Raw genomic sequence first — 27,892 nt, 5'->3', positions numbered from 1 at the left:
AGCCATGTGACTCCGTGATTTGATTCAGCATACTTTGTTGGAGTCATTTGAGATCTCTAACAGAGCCTGAATTGGATCACATCCCAGGTTTGCCTCTGCAGGACAACGGCCCGGGAATCTGCCTCGTTGTGCATGCAATACAGGAAAACATAGTGGCTACAATAATCACAGTGACTGCAGCTTTGAGGTCAACACGCAGTCAGACTTGCACACTGTTGCGTCTGTAGGCACCGGATGTCACCACTATTGAACGGCTGGTTTCTGACCAGCGCTTTCCACCACCTCATTTAACACCAAATGAAGAAGCCTTTTGTTCGTTTGTCCAGTGGAGTTCGGAGACCAGTGTTTTATAATTGTATCGTATCATCTTGACAGCTAGGGACATAAATGCGTACTATCATTTTCACTTTAAAGTGCACCGTATGTGTAACCGTGACTAATAGTAGAATCTCATTATGAACGACTCTGAATTGGACTCAGTTCAGACTCGCTTGAGGGATTAACACAGAAACAACTTTGTCACTGATTTCTCTTGTTGGCTTTTGTCCTCCAGGTTTTGATGATCGGGACACAGACCTGTTCTTGTGCGACACCAACACATGCAAATTTGATGGAGAGTGTCTAAGAATTGGAAACATGGTGACTTGCATTTGTGACTTCAAGGTAAGACCAAAGATTTCCCTCTTCTGCTGATTGTTTGTCTTGTGTGTTTTGACCTGCAGTTCTTGTCTAAAACGGCCATTTTGCTTTACACCAGGCCTGTCAAGCCCTGTTTAGCTGTTTCCTAATTTGTTCTTGTTGCATTAAACAAGAACTGTTAAATATTGCAATGGAATCTCCGTACGCACAGCAACCATATTATGAACTCAAGAACTCATAAATAAGAACATTTAAGAATGTTTTTGGCAGCATAGGATCCCAAAACCATCAGACATATTTAAGAGGTCACTATAGCCAGCCGGCTTAGCCACAAGGCGAGCAGGTAGGTGTGGATAGAGCCCTAAACAGTCTGGTCTTTGAACAAGACTGGCTGTAAATACAAGTGGTGATATGTGTCAGACCCATCCGCAAGAAGCCAGTTCTTTCAGGGGTCAGGTTCAACCAAACTCACGTGGAAAATTGGTGAATCAGAACTGTCGGGGACTGTTAAATCATATTTCTGTTGGTTTTGAGCTCCCATGGTGCTCTGCCTATCAGTACTGGCATACTCTGAGCAGTTCTCACATGGACCTGCTCAGAGCTCACCAAACCACTGAGGCGCAAAGCTATCTACACCAAGGAGAGGCAATAGGACCAATGAAGGGGTACTTTTGGTTGTCTCCCTGGACCACCTACAATGTGCTTTCAATCTCGCTTGGAACTCACAAATAAGCAAAGCAACAGGCGAAACGAGACGCCAGCGGTCCTAGATGCACATCAGTGGATATAAGACTGTGTTTTGATTAGATTGCTTATTATTATAGCTTTTGCTTTATCTCACTCTATCTCCGTCTCAATACCACGAGTGCTCAAGTCTAGCTCTGAAAGTCGGAGTGATGGCACACACCGGTGCCTTATATAGACTGTGTATGCCTGCCAGCACAGCCGGTGTGTCCTACAAAATTATCCTCATCATCTGTCAGCTGGGAATGATTCTCCATACATATGGAATATGTAACTGGGTGGGGGAGATTGTCTCGCTATGATAGAGAACACCTAAATTACTTTTTTTCCAAATGGCCAAGGCACATGAGATCACAGCACATTTTGCTCCCCTCAGTCATTGTCAGTAAAGCGATAGAACTTTTTTTTGTGTTTTGTCATGGAAAAAGCAATCATGGCACGGCGATTGTCCTTTTAATGTGATGAGATTTGTGAACCTATAGCTACAGCTGTTCAAAGACAAACCCAGCTTTGGAGCAACTGTCTGGAATCTGCGACTGAGAGGTTCAAGTAGCGAATCTGTGAAATGCATGTTAGAGAGAGCAAACCCGAAACCACGACAGAGCAGTAACTGGCAATGCTCATGCAGTAAAACATCTGTCAAAGGAAGGGCTGACAACTGTTGTGGTTTACTGGAATATTTACTTGGTACTTCAATGATCTTTTTTCATCAACATGATCTGGCACTTCACATGTTACTGGAAACATATGTTGAGCTGAAAGGTCATATTTTTCCAAAGTGAAACATAATAAAGAGCTATAATCAACTGGGTCGAAATCCATTGTCATAATTGCACAATATCATTAGCCCCAAGGGGAAGTGGTTGAATAGCATGAGCTGAGTTTATAACTCCCAATGAAATAATCATGTTACTATCCGATTCCACAGAAATCCCTCCACATCCATAAACAAGTTTGCCACGGATAAGACCAAAGACTGAAAGGTCCCCATTAATGGTCTTTATCCAGGGAAACTATGCTATTCTTGATAATGACCCATACTTAACTTTATGACCAGGGGGTATAATAAAATGGGAGCAAACCAGTCAGATGAGTATTGATTTTTGCATAATGCTAGCTCTGCCTACTAACATGCTATGCAGAGCCCGAGATAAGTGAAGCCACTAAGAGCTCAAGACGTAGCTTTTATCGGCGCGACATCAACGCAGCTGAGGCAGGTTCACTCTCATTTGGCCACCAGCTTTTATCTCAATTCGATTCCCCTCAGCGCAAACGCTAACACGAGTCTGTAGATAAATGACATTACGGCCCCATTCCTCTTCGGGTGATCTCGCACAGATAACCGGCATCGCCGTGCGACTCTGTCGACACGCTCAGAAAACAGCGGGTCCAATCACAATTTCTGGCGTAATACCTCGGGTCAACTCGGCTGTGCGTCTTCCATTCATGCATGCTTGCGTCTTTTTCATCTGACAATGTAAATGTGACCTTCCTTGGCCAGAAATTGCCTCCTTGCCTTGAAGTAATGAGTCACTTCTAATCAGTGTCAAATAGTTTTTTCTCCGGTCGGCAGTTCTTTCAGAACTGTCAAGGAGTCGTGAAATTTGCACAGAATTTGCTTTATTCCAGAAATATCGATGAATTCTCTCTCTCTCTCTCTCTCTCTCTCTCTCTCTCTCACGCACATGCACATGCACACAAAGTCAAAGGAAGAGATTTGCAAGGAGCTCTGTGAAAAGGAAGTGATACGGTGTGGTGGAATCAATGGACACTATTCATTTGGTCCGCCTTACACTGACTCTTAAAAGAGCCGAGGCTTTCATTCAAAGCAACTCACCTGATCATTTGTTGCTTTTTTATACCACAATCTTACAAATTCTATAGTATTTCTTTGGAATTCATCTTACAATTGCTGCCTGGTAAGGTTGTGTTATTGCTCATTTGATTTCACTAATATCTGATCATAGTGTCGATTCCCAAAAAAGGTTTTGTCGCACTCAAAAGCACTGTGACACACATTTGATTAAACTGTGCACCAAAAAGGTGAACCTATTCTTGGAGTTTAAGAGGATTTTCTCCAAAATATCTGAGCAAGTCCTGCTCTGATCTAAAGCAAAGAAACACAAAATACAAATGTAAACACACTCTGAATGCAGAAGATCCAGATTATCCATTCTGTAAAATCCGGTTCTGGTCAATACATCATAAACTCCCAAATTCTAGAATTAGCTTTACAGGGTCAAATGAATTAAAGGGTATTATTTACTCTGGCATGAAGTAGATCAGCGTAAAATAACATCAGCAATCAGGATTCAGTGTTCACCAAACCGCCTTTATTTATGCATATGTCTGTATGAACTCACGCAACAGCTTTTCAGCAGTGAGTGTTAATATCAAACAGTTTTGGTCGAGGCGCATCTTTTGAGGGAAGAGAGTGGGACAATTCAGTGTATTTTTTAATATTGATGCTCTGGGTTTGTTTACGAGCTCAGATTGTCTCAGTGTCTCACCTTTTTCAAAGACTCCCGCGGAAGACCCGTGGTTTCAAATAAATCGAAGGCGTTGACACAGCAGATGTGAGTAATATAATGGGCCATTTATGTCAGTATTGCTCACACCTCAATGCTGCTGACCGCAGACTCGGGTCAAAAAGTACATTCCATTTTGCAGAGTGGATGATTTAAAACATGCGTATTTACGTTTGATGTACAAAAAGCCCAGTACAAGAAAGTTCAGTGGTTGATCATTCTTTTTCAGCGGTCGACATCATCTGCATGTGGATCAGTCGGGACATGAAACATGTGTTCCCAGAGATGCAGCTTGTAGTCAGCTGGGATATCCTCAGGCTTTGCTTGTAATCTACTTGCAGGATAATCAAGACCAATACACATAATTGCGTGTACTGATTATGCTCCTGACGTTTCATGGCTTTTCTTTTTCTGCCGGTGCTTCTTGATTATCCAGCCGCTTCTGGCCGCGGGCCTTCCTTGCTGTGAAGTGGTTAGAGGACATCCAGCTTGTTAAGGATGTTCCACCACAATAAATGATGATGATGATAATTACCATTGGGGCCGAATGCTGGGGAAGTGTTTGTTTTAATGTAAGAACGGCTGAAGGCACAGTCGTCTCTGTGGCTGTTGTTGACGTGGTTGTGATATGGAGTCAGCCACATTTAATCCGCGTGCGAATGAAGGGTTGCCTTATGTTTTGCAACCCCCAACCGCATTCTGTGCAGAATTATATTTTAGTAGTCCTTGGATTGACAATTAAAAACACATTTGAGAGTTGCTACAGGAAGGAATCCTTCTACCCATCTATACATATGCATAAAATAAATGTATTTTATGCACTATAAAACAAAACTATTTGTTCTGACAGGAGCTTCCAGGGTGAGGTTTTACCCACATTCCAGATGCATTAAACGGCATGTCTACTACAAGTTAAGAGTGCAAGAATGTGTTTAAATATCACTTAAATAAATCAACACGATTTTATGTCTCTTCCCTTTGGCTATTTTGGAAGCGCAACTCCTCCAAAGATTTCTATGTTACGCTTCAAGTACTGTGTTGAAACATCACAGTAATACCGGTTTCTATAAATCAATGCATATCGCAGCCATGATTCCAAGTTTGATCCACCATTAAAGTAAAGATCCAACGCTAATGGAAAAACAGGAGAATGATGTTTTTGTGCTGTTTATTCCAAAAGAAAAAACATGCTGACTCTGTTAGTACCCAAATTTCCACCTCTCACCATCAGGCCTTTGGTTATTTACGCCATTGTGAAACATGTTCAGATTAAAGCCACAATGTTGCAGCGGTTACATCTGCGTGGCTGCATGACTGTTAATAATTATGTGTGTCAGAGGGTTCATTATCAAATTACATTGCATTGAGTTTGCCTCATCCTTAACACATTTGAATGGAAAGTAAAAGCTGTGGCCAAACGTGTGTGTGTGTGTGTGTGTGTGTACGTGTATGATTCCAGCCTCGTGATGGATTTGAAAAAGGCCAAGACCAAGACCAAAGACTAATATTCTTTAGCGTCAAGAAACCAAACAAATCAATACAATAATCACTTTACAATACTTTTCTTTGTCTTGAAAAGCCAAATGACAATGATGAAAGAAAAAAGTTATGTATGCATGTATATGAATATTGCCTTTTGCCACATAAGATGGAATTGATTGACTTGTACTTTGCATATTTGGTTATATAATATCAATACATGCTCAGTTTGTACACAACTGCTGCACTCAGTCCAAGTTTAAATCACATAGATACTACCTGCAGAAGTGTCTTAGAGCATCCCAACACATATAACCAATGCAGTGCAGCATATTTATGTTAAAGAACATGATGCATGATGCTGGCTGCTCATTCGGTCCGCAGAATGCTCCCTGCTGGTCGTTTGATGCGGCTCCTATTCGTCATAACGCCTGACCTCAAATTACTCTCCAGCTTTTCGCTGCCGGAAGCCGTGTAATGTTTGGGTTGTGATTGTCAAATTGGCGAAGCTTCACAGGAAGGTTGAGCTAATCTAGGTTCTGATAATGATGATGGGAGGTTGTGGAAGGGCAGTGTGTCCTTCACATAGTGCCAAACAAGAACCTGTGAAAAAAAAACAACACGCAAACACAGGCCCGTTTCCCTTCACCTCTGTTTTATAACACAAATGTCTTTGCATCCTGTACAAATAGTCCTCGATGATAGAATGTAGAATTATGAAACACCTACATTTACCCAGGTGGTACTGACGCCAGCTTCTGAAGCAGACCCCATTCCATATATTTGCATTCATTTATCATCCTTTTATCCAGGCCCATGTTAATGAACTGAGCTGAGTTTCTTGGTGGTGCTGGGAAGGTGTACAGAATAGCATTATGAATCATATTTAATGATAGCGACAAGATGACAGGCTAACAATGAGAGTGAGAGTGTTCAATATAGTAGTCGTAACCATATCTCAATTGACCGACATTTACAGTTGGCAATTCACACTGAACGTGCATTAGGGACGGTGGTTGATCTGCCCGATAAACTGTTGGTATAAATGTTCTATAAAAATACGCACAAAAACAAACGTTTGTTGTGGTTTAACAATCCTTTGTTGTTAAAACGCACCAAATGAATAAATTCCACACTGCCTGCCTTTTCTTCCAGTGTCGCCCCAGACTCTTTTTTTTTTGCCTCTTCTTTTTTCTCGTCGTCCTCTCGCTAATGACGCAATGCTTTTTTTGTGAGAGCCACGAGTCCCTTCAGGTATTCAGGATTTCAAAAGTGTATTTTTAATATTCACCTCTCGTGCTATCCGTGAAGATGTAATAGCTTGTTATAAACTGATTTGGATTTGAGATATGGCTATTATTACCCAGTCAAAAAGGTACATTCGGGCTCTTGAGCATTTTTCAAGTGCTTTGCTACACTGTGTGCTTTTGCTTCCTGTAACTTTGGTCAAGCAATTGCTCAGGTTAATTTCTCCTGTCTCTATCGTGGTTAGAGGTCTCCAAGGTGGGGCACAACCAGCTCTTGTCTCTGCATGATAAATATACCAATTAAAATCAGCAGGTACAAGTCCGTACAGGAAGCAAGTGTCTGAATCACATATACAAAATGTGAGCGCATACTGTGAAGACAAAGCAGGTACTGATGAAACGACAGTTTGACACCTGCAAGTCCTGATTGAGCTAATTAGATGATTATGTGTAATGTGTAATATTATGCATCTTTCACCGTAATGTTAATTATATTTCTGATTATTATTATTTATTTTTTTTACAATGTATTCTGAGCTATATGAAAATTAACAAAGCATTTGTGCTGCATATTAAAAGAAAGCATTTAACGGAAAGTCTCCAGTTTTTCTGCAGCTGCTCCAGTGTTAGAAGATGTTTTCTTTGTTTTTGCTCAGTTTGACTTTTGCCCAGTCGAGCATTATATTTTCTATGTCCTAGTATAACGTATCCTGTTACTCACAGATCTATCTTCACCTGGGTCATCAGTTCATTCCCATCACCTGTGCCGCCGTGATCACCTGCCTTCCATCTCCTAATTACATCCCTTCTTAAACCCTCCTCCTCCAGATTTTTGAGTCCTACTTTCCAGCGTTCCAGAATGACATCCTATGTTCTGACCCGACCTGATTCTTGGATTCTGTTTGCTTACATCTTTGGATCTGTCTGCCAGTTTGCTCTGACTACCTGGTTTGTGACCTCTGCCTGCTTTTTGGAACCGTCTCATTGCTTGCCCCTATCCTGATTTGTCTGCTGGTTTGGACTGAATGCCTGGTTTTGGATAATAAAGAGATCTTGTTCTCTTAAATGAAACGGACGCACCAAAATATGGTCACTGGTGTTTAAGGAATGCTTCCAGTCAGTTGATTTTCAGATGTATTGCTGGCAGTTCAATTTATGATTTTAAGACGTTAACTGGAAAATTAGTAGAAAATAAATGGAAGCCTAATAAATATGTGTGCATGAGGAGGATGGAGGGTTCAGTGATCCTGAGGGCAGGAGCTGGTTGTGCATGCCTGAGGTATCCGGCACCTTCTTCCTGACTGCAGCGGGGAATGAGGGGCCGTTATCCCTGTGGTTGGTATCATTAATGATTCTCCTCACCTTGCAAAGGCATGGAAAGGGGGACACAGAGGGGGGGGGGGGGGGTTGTGCTGGCTATTTCTACTAAAAAATGGAGCATCTGTGTCAGCTGTACTGTGGCTCTGGCTGGCCTGTCAGACACTATTACAGAGGAGCCTGTCTCCTGTGACTCGGCTGGGAAGACTCCGCCGGGACTGGAGAGCTAGGACCTAATCAAGAGGAGACTGCCAAGCAGTTAAAGAGCAGAAGCGCAAGCCAGCCACCTCCTGGTCTAGTTCTATCTCTCTGCATCTTCCCTTTGTCACAGAAACTCCTGTCGCTCTCTCTCTCTCTTTCTTTCCCTCATTTGTCTGAGTAGCTCATCCTCACTTGTTTCCGGCTTCACCTCTGCTACTTTCTCGTTGGCTTTCCTTCCAGTTGTGAGGACTTGACCAAGTGTCAGTAAACTGAAGCGAGGCATCATGGGAGATGAACTGGTCATGTGCACAGCCAATTTCTGACACCCTTCACCCTTTTAAATGATTTGGTAATACCTTTAGTGTAGTTTGATATAGTTGATCAATACGATTGATTGATATTGATTACCTCTCAGTGACAGTTACATCAGGGACACCACTCATACATGGGCTTTGTTTGTCCAAGTTTCCAGCATTAAATGTGATCCATCCCTCGGCATGAAGATAAAGATCTGACAGGCTGCTTCGGTATAATTGCATAATTACGTTATGTAATCGCCGGCGTTTGTCTATTAGCAAAGATAACTCAAAAGGCTCTGGATGGATCCTGATGAAATTTTCAAGAAATGTTTGGAATGTTACCAGGAACAGATGATTTCATTTTGGTGATGATCCAGAAGAGATCCTGGATTATGGATCAGTTTGAAATGTTTGGTAACATTACAGTAAATGGAGCTTCAAAATTGGTTCCTCTATCCTGGTTGATTATTGACCGATGTTTCTGGAATTGGACGCTTCCAAGACGTGGAGGAATCCTGGAAGGGAATGTCTTCCTCTTGTCATGAGCCACAGGTGCTCTCCGCCTCCACTATGAGCACTGAGGGCTCTCTGTCAGAGCTCGTAAAGATTGCATAAGTAAAGATTGTGCTTGGGTGGAGGGAGGGGCACAGCAAATTGAAGACCAAGTCTTGTGGAAAACGAAATGTGGTGTGCAGAACAGGCCCAGCAGACAGAGGGATTCACAAGAAGTAGGGCGTGCTGGGCGGTGCTGTCGCTGTCCCCTGAGGCTAGCCCTAGTTCTGCGTAGATGTTTATTATTGATAGAGGTGGATGATAGCCTTGGGATGAATTGCATAATCTAGAGCCGCCTCTAATGGATGCAGGAAATGGATCAGGCTATCAGTCAGGTCTCTTCGGATGAAGGATGTGTCTGTATTTTTTATTTTTTTATGCGTCTCTCCTTCTTTGTATGCGTTTGCGCGAAGGTTGGATGATCACCATCGACACACAGCTAAAAGCCTAACATGTTAATTCGATTGCCTGGACTGAATTAGCCATTTAAAGGTAGCCTTTTTTTTGCGTTTAAAGGTGTTAACTCACCACCGTCTGTGAACACACAGATGATGATGGTGTCAATAGCACACATTCTGGACATGCAGTTGGAACGGGTTTCAATGGATTGCTTGGCCATGCAGTGGCTTTGCTTTGTTGTTCATGCAGAGATCCTTACTCGCACCATTTCTTTTATACTCCTGTTTTTCTTTTCTTTTTATTGCTCTGACACCGTTTCATTTTTTCCTCCTCTCTGAATCACTCAAACTGATGAGGCCTTTGCTGACAGTTGTACGCCACGTTCTCGTCCTCTCCTCTTTACAAGTGGATCCGAGAGGGGAAAACAAGTCACACAGTTGCAATCTCCAAATACACAAATCTTGGTCACGCTGTCTCAGCGACGCTTTGAGACACATTCAATTATAGTTTTCCTGCTGCAAACTTTCTTACTACATGTGTATCCTTGAAAATCCAGACTGTCTCACAGCTATCATCCATACAAGATATATCCCCTCTTTCCTTATTTTCAAGCAACTTTTTCCTTTTATCTACAACTCCTCACTTATTCGCATTTCCAATTCCATCTTCCTCCCTGATCCCCGCTACAGCACATTTTCCGCCGTCATCTTTCTTCCCTTGATGGTCCTTTTATGAGGACAGGATCGGTCATATCCTTCTAAGGCTGACCGTGGGCTCACTGTGTGGCGGTTATCCGAACATGTATTTGCAGGTTTGAGATTCTTGGTTGTCGTTGACAATGCGATGAAAAAGGGCTTTATGATTATATTCCAAGTATCTGACTTATTACAAAACCAATGTGATTCAGAAAACTGTGATTACTTCCTTTGAAAGATGGAAGCCTTAAAGCCCCGGTACTGAAATAAGAAAACGGTTATGAATTTGCAACTATGAACAGATTCTTAATCTTTATTTATTGTTATTGTTATTATTAGTATCATCATTATTACGCATGCTCTGCAGAAACTGGCATAAACCGATATGAGTGTTGTTGGGACACTTAAAAGCTCTCTCTCTCTCTCCTCGTTCTCCTGGCACTGTAATCGGTCAAGATATCTATTTTGCCTTTTGAGACGATGGAACAAATGGAACGGGTTTGAGCTGTAATGTTGCATATTGTGCACGACTCATCTGCGTCATCCACACCAGTGCACGGCTGTTGTGGGTGACGAGGCTGCAGTTGACGCTTTCTATGACAGATCCTTTCTTGTGTGCTCCTGAAGTCCATGCATATTTTGTTTTATCTTCTTAGCCTTTTGTTGAAACTTATCGAGCTCCAGCCCAGCTCATCTTAAGGAATCGTTGAGCCACTAGATATTATGCTGTTCTAAAAAATAAACCTAAATATTGGTTTGTTGTTCGGATTGTAACAGGTGGAATAGGATAACTCCGGTTTATCCTCTGCTTCTTTAGGTGTAGCTTCATTGATGTCAGATTTTGCTCTCGAACCCGTATGATGCTGTGTCTCCTCTCAGTCTGGATTCTTGATGCACTCAACTATTTCAAAGGACAGATTTGAAGACCATGGAATAATTTCCGTCTTGCACATCCCAGGTGGGATCAGTGGATTTCTTACTCTTGAAACATTTTTTTTTTGTGCCTCCATAAAATGTCAAAGTTGTCATTGAAATTCATTCTCCACGGCGCGCGTGCCGATGAAGGGATCTGCGGTGTGGCAGAGCATTTCACGCCCCTGTTTTATGTTGGAGTGGAGTCTTAGATGCTCACACAGAAAGATTCCTACGAGTGTCCTTAAGCTGAATGAAATCCCTTTTCAGCGGCTCTGAGTCACCGACTCTGTATATAGAAGCCTCGTGAGCAGACCCATTATTCATTATTGTTCTCTTGAGATGTGCTTTGCAGTTAAAGGCGTTCAGTTCAGTTTATTTCTAATACGCTATTGTTGTGTCATATGTCAGTCCTTTGCATTATCTTTAAACGTATATTTCAGTTCATGCAAATTGTCATCTATTTCTGTTATTGCATTCTGGGGGCTTCTGTTTAGGGCTCGGGCTCTCGCTCTATTTATGCATGTGTTTGCATGTTTGAGTGTAGCTTGTGTAATATTAGGCATTAACTCAAACCAGTGTGGCTGATGGGGGGGGGGGGGGTGGGCTTGAAATATTTAAAACTAGAGTTTAAACACAATGAAATGTCGTATTTTATTTAGCTGGCCGAGACAGGCTTTAGCTATTATTTATCATCAGCGATGCAACCTTCTCCAGTGGATATGCAAACACATGCATGAATGCAATACACAATGTAAAGATAGATTAACTCATTGACCTTTATCCAAGTTGACGTGTAGTTCCCGATTATGTTGAAGGTTCATAAGCATGTTGTGTCATTTACGTGTTTAATTGTACCCGTCCTGTTAATTTGGACTGCCCACGACCTGCAACGCTGACCTGCTATGAACCTGTAATGAAGCGATAACAGTGGGGAAATGTATTTTTAGCTGTAGCATTAGCATTAGGCTAGTTTACAAATGACACTGAGGCACCAGTTGTGGCGCTTTTGTTAGTCGTTGTCATATTATATAGTGTTAATATATAGGCAGCTGAGAATCAATGATGTAACCCCAGTAAATGATGTTCTGACAGGGACAGCTTGTTGTTGGTAGCTTGTTATAGACATGCTGAAAGCTGCAGTTTAATCTGGGAGATGTTGCTGCGTCATAAATCTTGCATTGGCATTGTTTACAGATGTATGTAATGTGAAAATAAATGAAAACAGAATTGGCCTATCAACACATTTTGAAAGAGAGAGATGTTTTCATTGTTTGTTTGTTTTTATTATATTGTGCATGCCTGTAAGGAAAATGGATACAGCAATAGTCGGGCCAACATTCTGCTAATGTGTCTCTTAATAATGGAAGTACGAACAAAAATGACATTTCAAAATTGCCGCATCACACTTGATATCAGGAGCAAGACTGTGGTCAGGGAATGTGAGAGTCAGATTGTCCTGAATCTGGATGGACTGCTGTGTCCACAATCTTTCATAGGGACGCAGGCATCAGTTGGCGGTGTCCATCCATTGTTGCTGTGAGTTTGTGCCGTACTTCTTTTCCTATTGAGCAATCGATATCTGTATTGTACCTGTTAAGTAATCTCATAAAAGCAAGCACATCTAATTATTGAGATTCTTCTCTACATGTAGACGAAGGCAGACAAGAAAATATTGTCGTCACAGCAAAGCTGCACACCAGAGGCATACGATGCAGAACCATCACGCCGATGCAGAAATATCGATTCCTGCCTGTATTGCTGAGGTCAAGAATATTGAGGCTGTGTTCACAAGTGAGGGCAAAATGGGTCGTTTTCTTAATTGACAGATCCGATGATTGCGATGCAGTCGCATAAAGAGCTCGGCGATATTTAAGAGAGTGTGGAATTTACACCTCGTCGTTGGTTCAGGGATGTTTTTAAAATGTGTCCCACTGGCGCCTCCTTTTAAAGCACTGTAATCTTATGAAAACGTAATGCCAAGACGTAGGTAGCCTCTCCTGCTCGTGTTACTCCTTGACCAAACCAATGTTTGGTTTGCGAAACATTCAAAAGCACGACGATGACTGGAAGAGGACACGAGTCCATAAATATATATATATATTGTATATAGTGCAGTATATTTAGTCCTGAATTATGAATGCAATAAATTTAGGATTCCACAGCAGACTTTTAAAATCAAGCCGTCAAACAATCAACATGACTCCTACGAAGCTCCACAGGGTGGACCGGGGGGTGCCAAATTTAAGACCTGCAAACATTTTCCCATATGTAAGTGGCCGTGTGCAATCGATTCTGGCTTTTGCTCATTCTTGTTTTAGACTATTTAAAAGTGTCTACATGCATTCACTCATTAGTACAGCAAATGTATAGAGCAAATTTGGGTTTTTGATGAACCCAATTCAAGCTCAGATAAAATGAAAGGAGAGCTCTCCTGTCCTAAAAGTCCAGCGCGTCTGAATCATGCACGTCTACCCGGGGCAGGAGCTTGCGCCGTTCTCCTGCTGGTTTAATGCACCGCAGTGACACCGTGACGCTGACATTATGCTCGCTCCATTTCAGATCAATGTGTTTTAGCAAAACCTCCAGAGAGAGGACTGTAACTCTATGAACTTTAATGTAATGGCTCCAGGCATGGCAGCTTTACTGCTGATCGATACATGGATATTGTTATGAGATTTTAGTGCCAGCCTCGCAGTCTAAATTAATCCGAGGCAGTAAAGTCTAAGCCCGGTAAAATGAGCAAGCCTTTTTTTTGGGGGGGGGGGCATTACACCAGGATTTAAAATACAGGAAGCCACTAATTTATCAGGTTAAAGGTGGCTTTAGATACCAAATCTTTGCTCAAATAAAATGACTTACAAGGTGAATGAGTATTTGATTAATAAGAACATTTTTTGCATCCACACACCTGTTGCATTTCTTTCTGTGTTTGACGTGACTCCCAAAGGTCGTCACATCGTATACTTCTAATCTCTTCTCCTACTTCTAAGACTGGAATGAGAATTGCTGTACTGCAGCTCTTAAGAGTCTTCCGGCTCAGGATTTGCAAATTCCAGCCAGACGGCTGCTTGAAATGATGATCATATGGGTCTGGAGCGCCATTGGATGGGTGGATGAGTCATTTGTGGGTTGTTGTGGTTTTGTTTTTGTTTTTTGGCTTATTGATGCCGATGTACTGTCATGTTTGTTCTCGCTGCATTTTGCAGAGCTCTCCCCCTCAAATTGGCATGTTTCTTCTTCTCCACTACATAGTCAGGCACTGACGCGTGCACTCGCCTTCACTCCGTATCGCCCCTCTCCTTTGTCTCCTCTACTCTGTTTACTCTGATGTGGTGCCCACTGTGCATATCCACTGTTCTCCTCATTCCTATCATCCTTCCGCCTCAACCACCTGCAGTTTTTCACCTTTAAATCTGATTCTTCTTTCTCCTCTATATCTCCGACACCCTCTTACAGTCTCTCCCTCCCTTTCCCCGTGTATTCCTCTTCATACCTGCTTTCTCAATTTGCATTCCCCCCCCAAATCATCAACCTCCCAACCAACCACCCATCGGGAGCTGCTGCGGAGGAAACAAATGTGTTTAGACTCTAGGAAGGCGCAGATGCATCTTTTTTGTTCAAAGTGCTTCAAAGTTTGAGGCTTGCTGTGTGTCTTTTCTGCATTAGCATGATGCACAGATCCCTTTCAGGTAGACGGACAACAGGTCCTGGCTGAAATCCCAAAGTTTAGCCTTTGGAACTGAGATGAAGGGAGATGGCAGAACCACAGCAGCCCCTACAGGAGGTTTGCGGAAACTGGATGTCTGGAGACAGAGATAAGAGTGGGTGGGAGGGCTGGGGGAGGGGGGGGGGGGGGGGTGTAGCTTAAACGCATAGAAAATTCTGCAAATATAATATTGATAAAACAAAATCAAAAGCACTTCAGTTCATCTGCAGACTCTACCGTGTTTCCTGTGACGAGCTTATTTGCACAGCACTCGCTGGCATTGGAGCGTCGCTAGCGCGGCTGTGTTTTTGGTTGGGACTCTGCAGGACTCTGCAGGGGGGGGGGGTTTTCACAGGAAAGGTGTGGGACGATGTCTGCGAATTTTGCAAAGCCCAAGCCAGCGGGCGCATAAGGCCACGCCATATGGTCCTGGTCGACAGCCCCCACTCTCCTGTCTACAGAGACATGTGGAGGATCAAGTTTTCTCACCTTCTGTCTCATTATCATACTTTATCTCTCCTCCTGTCCACCAGTACTCGAGATGGACCGCGTCTTCTTCAAAGGCACATCTTAGGGTTTTAATTTTTTCATGACACCTTTGTCTTTTGCTTCATTTACATTTTGCTGACACGTCGTCTGGGCCGACTTTACAGCGCAACAGCCGATGAAGCTTGTATTTTCCGACTGCCAACACGACAGTCAGTTTTCGAGACATTCGTGCATCGAAGCTGCCTCTAATGCAGACACGTGCCGAGTCAGGGAGTGCTTTGTGAAGTCAGTTTGAAAGTTTGAAAGCGTGACCTCAGCTCACTTTCTTTGTCGTTCACATCAAGGGAGTTGGATAAATGAGAGCCTGGCAGAGAAATGTCAAGGCTTTGTCTTTTCTTTTTTAATAATCCCACAAAGGCTGGGTAAAGATCATTTTAAAGTCTGGTAAAAGTGTCTGTCTTATTTTGCATTCAGGAATCTGTTGATAGGAAATGAAGATGGTTCATTGTTTCATTGCAAAGAAGATTGCAAAAGATTAAAAAAAAGAAAATCCTATACCCCAGTTTCATCTGCAGATGTCTTTTAGTATCCTCAGGGCTCTGAGAAGACACGTCCCTTCTCCAGTATTGTGGTTCTCCGTTGGATGGATAACAGTGATTATCGGGGGAAGTTTCAATCACCTGCCGCAGTCCGGCTGTCAAACATGTCATCAAATCGATACTTCGCGATATCATATCTGTATTGGGAGCGCTGAAGCTATTAAAGAAGGTGATTGCAAAGAAAACAAAAGATTTTCAACTCATGGCTGCACAAACAACGTGGCTTCTGGTCGCCCGTATCTGAAAAGCTTGGTTTATCTTACTGCGTCGAGGTTGCGATTAATGCGAGTAGGCGGAGTCTATCCCAGCAGTCTGCAGGCGAGAGGCGGGGCACCGTCCACAGACGCTCCGAACAAAAATACCATGCAGTGGTAGTGAAATATGTTTCCTTCTAGTTGATCATCAGCCATCCTCTCATCGCTTTTCTCTTTTCTCAAAAGGGTCAACAGCCGAATGTCGGGGACAATGATCATGAGACGGGGCGGGTCGTTTAAAAAAAATACACCCGTAGGGTTCTGCCGGGCAGCGTTCCCTTCCGTCGCATCATGCCTGGCATAAAGTGAGAATCCCCAGGTTAAGAACATTCTGAGCCAGATGGGAGAGTGTGAGGGGGAGGACACATAGGGGGAAAGATAGAGGAAGACGAAACAGTGCTAGCCCTGCGGTAAGCCATTCCAGTAAGCGCCTTTGTGGAGTTGCCATTTTTTTCATTCTCTTCCATTCTCCTTTGAGGGGATTTTCTATTCCTCTCCGTCTCTCTGTCCATGTCCCCATTTCGTCTTCCCATTCCTCTTTTTTTATTTTATTTTTTTGATGTTCTTTTATTTTTCTTAGCCTTGATTTCTTCAGGCGCCTTGGTTCTTTTTCATCGTGCCAAATTCTGTTGAGCCAGGGCTCCATCTCCGCTGCTCTCTTTCTCTCTGTCTGCATCTTTCCTCCTTGTCTCCCTCTACTTTTCTACCTCTCATTCTCCTTCTGTCTCGCTCTCATCTATTTCGACTGACTTCTTGCCCCAAGGCAAATCTCGCTCAAGTTTACCTCCCGTCTTCTCCGCAGCCTCTTTCTTTGCCGCCTCTCAATCCCTTTGATCAAGACCCAGAGTGCGGTTTCTTTCCCACTCTGTTCTCTTCCTCCTTTTTTTCTCCCTCCCTTCATGTCTATTCTCATCTCTTCCCCACAAGCTGGTCAAAAACAGCATTCGCACTGGATCGTTAGGATGCTCCGGGGCTCTGGAATCGATGGCACGGTTATTTCTGTGCTTCTCTTGGCGGCCATCAGACCCTGTTTATGTCTGTGTGCCTTAAATTGCATCCACACTGAGCCAACTAGATTTTAAAACAAGCCGTTTATGTGTTCAGGTACTTTTCGTAAAGATCTATCTTTCTCTTCGTGCTGACCTACCTTTTGAGGAGCTAGAATTCATTCATGGTTAATCCCTCCTCTTGCAGGCCTGACATGGAAATAAAAAGAAATATTAATAAGCACACATCCTGCGTCTTACATTCCATTATTTGGGAATATCCACATGTGGTGACGCTAACATATTCGCATGTCGTGGAAGAGAAGCCTTGGCGACTTTGGCGGCGGTGGTGGTGGTTTGCCCTCTCAACCCTCATCCTAGTCTTACAGGGTTTTCTCTTTTGGTTGTTACACGACTGGGCAAGCATGAAATAGCTGAATGCTTTCCGCCAGGAAGTACTCACTTTCTCACAAACCTTGCGCTCGACGGATTTGGTTCATTTTACTCTGTGACCTTTTCTTGTCGAGAGGAATGTGAGGAATCCTGTGGATGGATCGATGACGACACTGTCAGATATTTAGATTTGTTGACTAAATCTGAATGACATGTAAGAGGTGTTCCTTTTTCGGTGAGCGTATACTGTCCTTTATGTGTTATTGACCTTTTGGATGTATCTATCTGTACATTGATTTCCCCCTGGAAACTATTGCACCTTACTCCGTCTGTAAATCTTTGTGTTGAGATTGCAGGAGTTTTTCTTTCCTTTATTATTAGCAGTGATATAAATACAGTAAATGCGGCTGCCTGTGTCCTGTTAGCTTTAATGTTATGTTCAGTCCCATCTCCTCTATGCAACCTCTCAGCGCAAGTCATAGGAACAGCTGCTCGTAAACGCTGCCCGTTAACCAGATGAGCAGTAACTCTTTGCGCTCCTGTGCGTGGAGTGTCACTTGCATCACTTTTTAATGATCCAGCAAAAAATAAACTAAACCCTGAGGAGATAAACGGGCATTTGAAATGAGCGCCGCGGTTTTAACGGCGGCGATTTCAGCTGTGAATTGAATAATCGGAGTGACGCGAGCCATCCTCGCATTGCACAAAGCTGCATGCCTGTTATCGTGAGGGGAGCATGTAATGTTCTGTGAGGGCATGGGGGGGGCGGGTGCAGGCGTTAAAGGAGAACAAAGATGGCAGGGAAGAAGAGCTCATCTCCTCACAACAGGTAAACATTGTCAATGACATTGTTCAGCGCTTTCAAAGATCCTCAGATTATTGGCCGTGACGACGCCGAGGCATTTATCGGGACCCTCTGATGGCCGTTCTCTCTCTCTCTTCAGCAAATACATTGGAGCATTTCTCAATTGAATAATCACCGTCGTTATTCCTGCAATGTCGCACAGGAAAATCAATATCACATCAGAAGAATGTCTCTCCTCTACGAAAAGAAGAAAGAGAAAACTGAGATCCGGCACTTTTGTGTCATCAGTCATCTGAAAGCTCCAAAGCAAACAGCCCCTGTGGGGGGGAAATGAACAAGTGATGTTCTATCGTGAGGCCTGGCGTCCTTGAGCCAAGTCACTTAACCTGCAGCTGCTCCGGCGGAGCTGCAACAGAGGCGAGCAGCTGCTGTTCGGAGACGCATGCATCATGAAGACGTCCGAGGAAAAGGAAGCGCGGCGAAAAGTACAGGCGCTGAAATCAGATGGATTGACGTGGCAAAATAAGTACCAACAAAGACAAGTTAAAAAAAACCCTGATCAGATTTCCTCAGATCCAAATGTTGACATTTGCTGTATCCAGTTTGGCCTCGCCTATTTAGACAACAGTGCACAATCACGTCTCCTTTGGGAAGGCATCTGAACCGACAGGAATATGCTTATGATGTAAGACGCTGAGTCAGCACCAGTATAGTTGACAAGCGTTCAGATTAGTAATCAGATCTAGTGCTGACGAGGCATGGATCCGGTTGCTCTCCCAAACAGAGTGCAAACCTGCAAAACAAAAAAAATAACTTTACATTATTTTCTACATAATTTAATTAGCGCGACCGCAATGACCCACTTAGAATTGGCTGTTCTAATTTTACAACCTACTTTACTATTATTAATACATGTGAATCTAATCAGGGTATCAGCCCAAGGTTAGCTCAATGCACATATCGGTTTTGTCCAATCTGAACCCAGCATGCATTTTCTCATTCATATACACCATTTAAACCCCGTTATTTATGTTGAAAGCCGTTCTGATGGTGTCAATCACGCGGGGGGCTTTGAATCAACATCCTGTCTCCTCATTCCAATGACTAATTTATTTCTGTTTGGTTTCCTACCACACATTCAATTCCCAGCATCAAACAAACTTAAGTCTCTTGATTAAAACAAGGAAACGGAAGCTGGAGGAATTCAAATGAGGAGGCGCTCCTGCGTCTCCTCGACGCAGAGGTCTTTTGAAGGTTCAAACCGGAGCCGCGCGTTTCAAGAGGCTTCATTTTAATTGTGTTTTAATTTTCCTTTTTTTTTTTTTCCAAATGCATGATGTTCATTCATCTCTTATTTGTGAGCTCCGTTTGTTTGGCGAATTCCTCTTATGTCCCATTTGAAATGATTACTTCAGGGTGCGCGGGAGATTAGCAAACCAAAACACGAACGCTTTGAAAACCAATCCTTCGCTGCGGAGTCCTAATGAAATGACTGCGTTGACTGACTCTCCCGGCCACTAAACACGTCCCTCTCGCCTTCTGTCAGATGCCCGCCTCAGCGCTCTGTGCTCACCTGCTTCCTTTCTGTTTCCCCTTCTTCTCTCCGCAGTGCAACAATGACTATTCCCCAGTGTGCGGCTCCAACAATCAGAACTACCAGAACGAGTGCTTCTTGCGGAGGGATGCCTGCAAGCAGCAGTCTGAAGTGCTTATTATGTCAGAAGGCGCCTGTCCTGCTGGTATGTACATTGGCGTCTACGCCGCCGTGCATACAGCCGCACACACGAGGAGCGCTGATACGACACTCCCTGCAGAGCGAATCGAACATCTACACCAGCAGAAAACAGTTGCTGCATGCTCATCTTGCAAGTATAGAAATGTAATCCAATTTGAGCGCTGTATGTACTTAAATATTGGCCATCCACGCATGCAAATAGCGCCGGTGCATGGGCGCCGCTAATTATGATGCATCACTTCAAAGGAATTACAAATAGGAATCATTTGCTGGAGGTGACGGACTGATGTAATTTCCCCTGGTTGAGAGCATCAGGCTGAGGAAGATTTCATCAATGTCTTCACGAGGTGAGCCGGAGGCAGCAGCCGGCCCGAGAGGCTTGCCCGAGTCCAACGAGTTCGTTCCGCGGGTTTGTTTGAATCCGCTGTGCTAAACAGAAAGTAGAAGCAAAGCTCGACCGGCTGTGACCTTTTCTTATGTAACATCTACATAAATGTCAGAATTCATCAAATATAAACACTGGCCGAATTGTCTTAGGTGGCTGCGTAAACGCCAAGCCAGGGGCGAGGGGGGGGGGCGTACTCAACGAAGCAGAACATCGAATGACTGAATCATAAATCATCTTAATAGCTGTGTCATCTTTTCCGGATTGTATCGACTTCTTTTTTTTTTTTTTTTTTTAGCTCTTTCATCTTCTTCAAAGAGAACGCAATTTAATTTGGTCGTTTTTCCCGCCATCTTATTAGAAAACCATCTACGAAAAACAGAGACATGGGTTCAAACATAAACCTCCTTGGTTGACATAAGCATGATGTCAAAGATTTGTCATTAGCTTTGAATTACACTGTCACAACCTCTGTATCTACTAAAACTACAAATCACGACATAAAGAATATTTCTATAGTATAGATAGAATACTTGATGTACTCCGGAGTCATGGACTGTTGCTCTCAGAGCGTTGGATTCTGTTTTACTCCTCCTCATTTCTACGTTCAGCTGGAAAGACTTGGCACTCTGCGTAATTGTTTGACATAATTGGGATTTCTGTTTTACTGACTGTAGTTTGGTATTTAAGCTGCTGAGTAGGCATCGTCAGAAGGAATAGGTCAGCTGCTTCATTATCTGTACGGTGAAGACGAATACTGGTATTCGTAGTACCACAGCACTACAGTAAAAGTTTCTTGGACGATGTTGTTGATTAGACTGAAGAGAAGGTCGCTCAGAATTGTTTTTGTTTTTTTATCTTAAGGATTTTTCATGAGCTGTCTGATTTCATGAACATTTTTGGGGGCGCGGAGTCTTTGCTGTCCTTTGGTTGAGCGTCTGTTCCAAAAAACCTAACCTAACTAATGCCATTCAATAAATATTATCCATTAATCTTTTCTTTTTTATATATACAGTACATTTATGTCATTTGTCTTTGCAGCAGCAACGAAACTCAGCTTCATTACAGAAACAAACAAGTACTGATTTCTTCCCCTCTGCTTTGTATTTCATTACAACATGTGTAATTGGGTTTGGCCTCTGTAATGTGTTTAATCCTGTGATGACAAATCCAAATAGATGAGCATATACTTCAGAGTCCCTGTGGACCCACGGGAGAATTTGTGCTTATTCTACCAATCAGCGAGTCGTTTTTACTGAATGATGTGCCCGGTTGAAGCTGCAGGGGAAACATATGAGAGAATGAGATGGATACGTCTAATTGCTGGTTTGCAGTACTGTGCATATAGTCATAACCTACCTCTTAAATGTCAGTTTGCATGCTTTGTGCGAGGTTGTGCACGGGACATGTGATGGCGGGAGCGTGTGTGTGTGTGTGTGTGTGTTGCCTTGTGTATCAATTTCAAATTAAAAACAGATAAGGGCCCTTTTCATTGAGGCAACAAGGATGCCTTTATGTCGCAGTCTGCTGATAAACAGCTTGTGACTGTGGTGTGACTCGCGCTATTCACCATCTCATGTTACACTCATAAGAACCCTCTTTCATGTGCGACTCATCCAAAGCAAGGCTGCAAAACAACATCACACGTCCCCTTTCTCGGGGTAATTAGGTTCTAATTGGATTTGGCCCTGATTTGTTGACTTCACGTCCTTCCTTTTTTGATCTTCTGCACAGTGGTTTTTGCTTTTGACTAAACCCGCTGTCTAATTTGTGACTTAAAGTCATGGAGTGTGGTCGTAGATTCCAGATGAGGAACAGTGACAAACGCTGGAGCTGAACTTTTATTGAAGGTGTTGGACTCACTGGATTTCCAGCTTAAGTTGCAAATGAGAAAACCTGCTTTAGATTCAGAATGGGTACGCAGTGTAAATTTGAGTGAAGTAATTATTTGAAAATTTACAAAACAGCAGAAAGGCATACACACGATGTAATTATAGATGCATGGCTCTAATTATATTAATGATAAGAATAATATTTTTTTATATTGTGCTTTGTGCAGAGTGCTTCTCAAGGACAGCATAATTAAGTGTATAAAATAGCTGTGTGCAGCATACGAATGAACTTTATGGAAAGATTTAAAAGAAATCATTGCAAGAGGCTTCATTTTATTAATTAGAAACCGACAGGGGGTTGAATTTGTTTTTTCATGTGATGTCATCCAGGAGTTGTTTGAGTTTGACTGAAGATTTTTTTACGACATCCTGTTCCTGATATCACAGAAGTGTTTGTTTGGAGAGTTCAACATAACAAGGCAAAACCTTGTGCCTCGTTATCATAACAATAACAAATTTAAGAGAAAACACTTTTTACAAGTGGAAGCATGTGTAAAGAAAATAGAGATGGTCCAGAAACTGACCCCTGTGGCACACCATTTGAACTTCCTGTTTCCTGATTGACCATTATTTTTCTTAAGTTTATGGATCTGTTGATCGTAAAGTAATTCTTGTATGGTTTTTGTATCTTGTATGGTTTTTGTATTTTGTCATTAATGTTAGATGTAGCACGACTTCACAGAGAAACGTTCCTAGTCTGTGAACCCTCACTGACAATGGCAATAAACCACTTCTGATTCTGATTCTGATTTTTAGTTTTATTTGTATTGTTAAATTTGTATTGTTAAATGTCGATGTTTTATGTACCAAGGACTTTCAACGGAAACAAGACCGCAAGGACTTTTTTGAAATGCTCCTCTTAGACAGGATGTTTGACTTTATTTGTACTGTAATACATGCTATTGTGTGACTGTACTTGTACTCCAGCATTCTATCTAATAAATATATTCATCATCATCATCAGACTTACCAAACCCTGACATTGAGGATTGTGATAAAAAAAAAAAGATTAATCCTGATTTCTTGAAATATGAAATCTCTGAGAGTGTGACTATGTCTAAAAGGAAGGATTATACATTTACAAATGCTTGAAAGTTGAGCACATGGGATTTCTGTGTGGGGGCTTGTCTTACATAATCCAGTGCCAAAGCTTTCATGTGGAAAAGTAGGCCAGGCAGCCACTTCGGAAGTCCCGCTCTGGCTCTCTTGGCCACTTAGCCATTTACTTGATACCCACAGCAAAGCCACCTAAAATAAGCGCAGCACCATTAATATATCATAAATACAAGCAATCTGAATATATAATACCACGTAGCATCAAAAAACAGCTTCGCCCGACCTGCGCAAGAACCACCACAAACCCTTTGTTCTCCCTCTTTCTCGCTGTCCTCTCTTGCGTTTTCATCCTCCAAAATCCCATTAGCAGCAACAGTACACGGTGTAATGGATGTATGACAGCTCGCCGCTGCCAATACTTGTTTCTCTTGCCGGTGTAAGAAATATCATGAAACAGAGATCTCATGGGAAACCCGGCGGGGGGGGGGGGGGGGGGGGTCTCAGAATGAGACTTTGGCTCCTTGTTCAGGGGTGTCGGTTTAAAATAGAAAGCTATATGCTCATGTCGAATAAACGTTCTCATCACCTGATCTGCATAAGTGTGTACAAAGTTTATACAGGTTCTAAATGTAGATATTATTGTTATTTTTTTTTTAGGGAATCATAACTCTGAGCAACTGTTTTACATATAGTCGTCGTTTGCCCTACTGTTGGTGCAAAACGGGGGATTGCTGCAGCTGTAACATCCGAGCTGGAATGGGGGCTGTCTGGCTTCTGCATTGTGACGTGTCTTCAGGTGAAACAGGACATGCAGAGCTGGACGCCACCCTCCATTAAATCAGAACTTGCATCATCAGCCCTTTGGTGGAGGGAATCTCAGCAACATCGATAGTGGGTTGTTTGTCGAATTTTGTTGGTTCAGGTTTGATAAGAACACTTGGGATTTTATTTTAGAAGAACACATGATCACATTAAATTACCATAAATAAGATATCCTTGAAGAACCCTCCCGTAGCCTACTGTCCCTAACCCTCCTCGGTGCCGCTCGAGGCCAGACGTTCTCCTGTGGCTGTGTCACCACAGACAGACAGAAATTCTGAGCCCAGAGTTAACGACAGGACGAGATCTCAGGTGGCACCGATGCTGTTAAACCTGATCAGCGCAGGACGGCGCTTTCCTGACATCGGGCGCGAGCCCAGCCCAGCGAGGAGCAACAAGGCGTTAGCTTGGCCGAAGGGAACAAAGCAAGCAGCGTCTCTTTTCCTCAAGGGATTGAGCAAAAATGGCGACTAGGTACCGATGTAGCGTTTGCCAAGTCCATTTGCAAAGTGAACAGGGTGACTTCCAGGAATGCATTAAGTGGGGAGGTAGGAGAAGGTTTAATTGACGATTTAAAACGTCGATGACATGTTTAATCAGCATTTTCTGTGCTATCCTCCCAGCGCGGAAGGCTGACGGGAGCCATATGCTGCGCTGGTTATTTTAAGACGCGCAACCTTTAGACAAGGAGCTGGATGACAACGAGTAGAATGGTGTAGCTTGTAGCGTAGCGCGCCTAATCAATTCAATACTAATTGTCTGTCTGCTAAACAAAGGATTCATGTCTCGTTGTTTCCAATTAGTGTCCAAGATCACTGTGAATTCGGACTACTTTTAGTGATAATCGAATTTGTTATTGATCTGAGGGGAGATTTCCTTTTTCGCTTGATCTCCTCCGGGGAGGCCAGAGGTGAAGATGAACGGAAGAGTTAGAACCCCAGAGGCGACGCCCGGTTTGTCTCCTTGTCTTTAGACCGGAATGTCAGTGTTGGATGATTCTGCTGAATTCTGGATGACATCCAATGCAAATATAAATAGCTGTGTTCTCATTCGCCCTGCCATACGTACCGCCTCGCTGAATGAAAGGTACAGCACCACCTGCCTTTGTGTTGTTGTGTGTTGGCATTCAACATGAATCATGAAATGCCAAGTCGTTAAATATTCATGCGACTCCCAGGGCGACTGGGAGTTTGGAAAAAGCTTTGTTTAATTGCTGGGACTTTTTATTATTTATTTTTTTACAATTGCAGTTAGCTTGAAGCCCCCCCCCCCCCCCCTTTTGAGGGTCTGTTTTTGTTGCCCGTCTCGGAAGCTAATTTGCTCAGCAAGAGGCTAAATATTCCGGCTGTGGTCACTTTATTAAAAACCTGTGTTTCCTCCTGAGTTGAAAATGGTCCTGTCATGTTACAGTTTGATGGAGCTCAATTTCAAAGGTGCTCAAGGTTGACTGTGTGTGTGTGTGTGTGTGCGTGTGTGTGTGTGTGTGTGTGCAGCGTGTGATGTTGTACTGGCGCTGACAGCATCAAAGGTACTGTATGTTAATACCAGCTCCCCTTTAAGGATTCCCTTTCCAGAATCAATCCATTTAAACCTGAATAATAAAACTCGTGTATTTTTAGGGAATGGAACCTTCGTTACTCTGCCTCTGCGCCTTCACTCGTTGCCTCTCACAAAGTGAAATTGTGTGGTATCTCCTCTTTGCGACCTTTTCGTTTGGCAGACAAGCGAGTAGAAAAATACGCTTGCTGCGCCCATCTCTTTTGCCATTTTGCTCTCTTTTCCATCACCAGTCTTTTCTCTCCTCGAACTTTTGCTCCTGCACAGATACTAACGTTTTTTTTTATTGATCTCCCTTGAACCCCTTCTGGCTCCAGCCTGATCCTTCAAGCTAAGCCTTTTCATGAAACACTGCACATTTAGCGTCCCTTGTGTTTGAAGGTCTCTGAAATTCCTCAGATGCCTTCATCCATGGACCGCCGCTACTACGCATGTGTGTGTGTGTGCACGTTACACCGGCTTTGCTGGGAACGTGCATACGCGCTTGCATTTTATGCCTACTATCCTTGAACACTCGAGATACACATCGAGGGGTTAATTTACAAGCCACTTTAACGAAATCCGAGTTTAGACAGGACATGTGCAACGCCATGCACTGTATACGCTGCAATATGCAGCTTTTAATAAGAGATCATGACAATAGTTGCTCCACTTCCAGTTTGCAAGTATAATATTTATGTGGCAGTGCTTTTCATATCAGGGATAGAGAGTGATGACACTGAAAGTAATTGGCTTAAAGGACCGCCGTCTTCAACTTGTAGAAGGCTTCAAGTGCATCAAGTGTACACTTTTGAGTATTTTTCCTTCGCTCCCACCCTGACTTTGCGTGTGCATTAAACCAACTCGACGATCCCGGCAACCCAGCGCAACCGTCAGAGATGCACAGCCCCGCCAGAATTATTGTAAAGCCTGTGGAATCTTGATCGTATTTAAATATCGCGGCTAATAATTGACTATTTTTAAGCCCCACAGCTAAAACGGACACGCGTTATTTGATTTTTTTTTGTTTTTTTTATGCAAGTATACCAGGTTTTCATATCTGGATCGTTTGTAATTCCAGACCCAAATTGCATTTTATTTTAAAACAGTTGGCACGCACTACTGAATTATTTTCCAAAGTGTGACTGTCAAATTTGCAATATAGAAACTGAGTATGTCTTCAGAGCGTCTTCCCTTAGGACGTCTGACCGTCTGCTGCATTTACATCATGGTTTCATCCAACATATTTTATCGAACCATAGGCTTGTGCCATTAAAGTATCAGGACCATGTGTATCAGACACCAAGTGTTTCAGAGCTGCGATGCCCCCAATACTCCAGCTAGTATTCTTATGGAGCTGAGCTATTATCCCCCCCCCCCCCCTCCTCCGCCTGCAGCCCTCTGAGGACTCGCTCCAGGTCTCTTGCCCCGGGCATTTTAGCGGATCGCTTTCCGCTACTACAGCTCAGGTTACACGGCTGCCGTTCTCCTAAGTACTCATCGCTATCCCTTTCACCGCCATATATTGTGAAACAAGTCGAGAAGCCCGGTTTGTGTTTGAGGCCGGGTTGCACAGATCCAGTGGGAAAGCCGTGGAGAAGAAGTCGCTGACACACAAACAAATGAACAGCCGGAATCAGAGTGCCCTCCCACAGGTCTGCCATAGAGAGGTCGGCGGTGTCGGCATCAATGAGCTGCCGCGGAATTGGGAGGATGCACGATACTTAATGCCTCAGGGCAGCCTCACGATTATCTCTTGCATGAGTTTCCCCTTTTCCCAGTTAGAGAGAAATGCTACGTTCAAACTTACCAACAACCATGCAAATTGATTTTTTCACACATAAACTCGCAAGCAGACACTGGGGTCGACCCAGAGACGGGCTGAAATATGCCCAGTCATGCACTTGTTCAGCCGATGCATGTGGCACCTTCAACCTCTGGTTAATAACTGTTTGTTCTCTTCCGCAGATGCTGGCTCAGGGTCAGGAGACGACGGTAAGATTTCTCACCTCATCCTCCTCCTCCTCCTCTGTTCACTCCGCATCGGCTACTTTTCCCATCTCTTGCTCTGAAAGTCATTGTTTTTCCTCCAGCAAATCTATATTCACGACCCGGTGACATTGAAGCAGCCGTCTGCAATCCGAGATCATTTCAGTTTTGTATGAAGGAGACGCGATGGCACGATTTAAACACTGTTTTCCATAACTAGATAATAATTGAGC

General features: G+C 43.2%; 1 protein-coding gene across 1 annotated transcript in view; it reads left to right on the top strand.

The window, feature by feature from the left end:
- LOC137914716 (tomoregulin-2-like) overlaps positions 1–27,665 on the top strand; it is a gene marked incomplete at its 3' end in the record, with an annotated part of 36,300 nt that extends 8,635 nt beyond the window's left edge. The window contains exons 2-4 of the mRNA XM_068758214.1: positions 554–663; positions 19,857–19,986; positions 27,639–27,665. Of these exons, the coding sequence (XP_068614315.1) occupies positions 554–663; positions 19,857–19,986; positions 27,639–27,665 (267 nt within the window). The remainder of the gene's footprint in view (positions 1–553; positions 664–19,856; positions 19,987–27,638) is intronic.
- Positions 27,666–27,892: the final 227 nt, after the last annotated feature.

This window comes from Brachionichthys hirsutus, unplaced genomic scaffold (genome assembly GCF_040956055.1).
Source record: "Brachionichthys hirsutus isolate HB-005 unplaced genomic scaffold, CSIRO-AGI_Bhir_v1 contig_914, whole genome shotgun sequence".
NCBI lineage: Eukaryota > Metazoa > Chordata > Actinopteri > Lophiiformes > Brachionichthyidae > Brachionichthys > Brachionichthys hirsutus.
The sequence above is the reverse complement of the archived record's forward strand: the minus strand, read 5'-3'. Positions and strand labels throughout refer to the sequence as shown.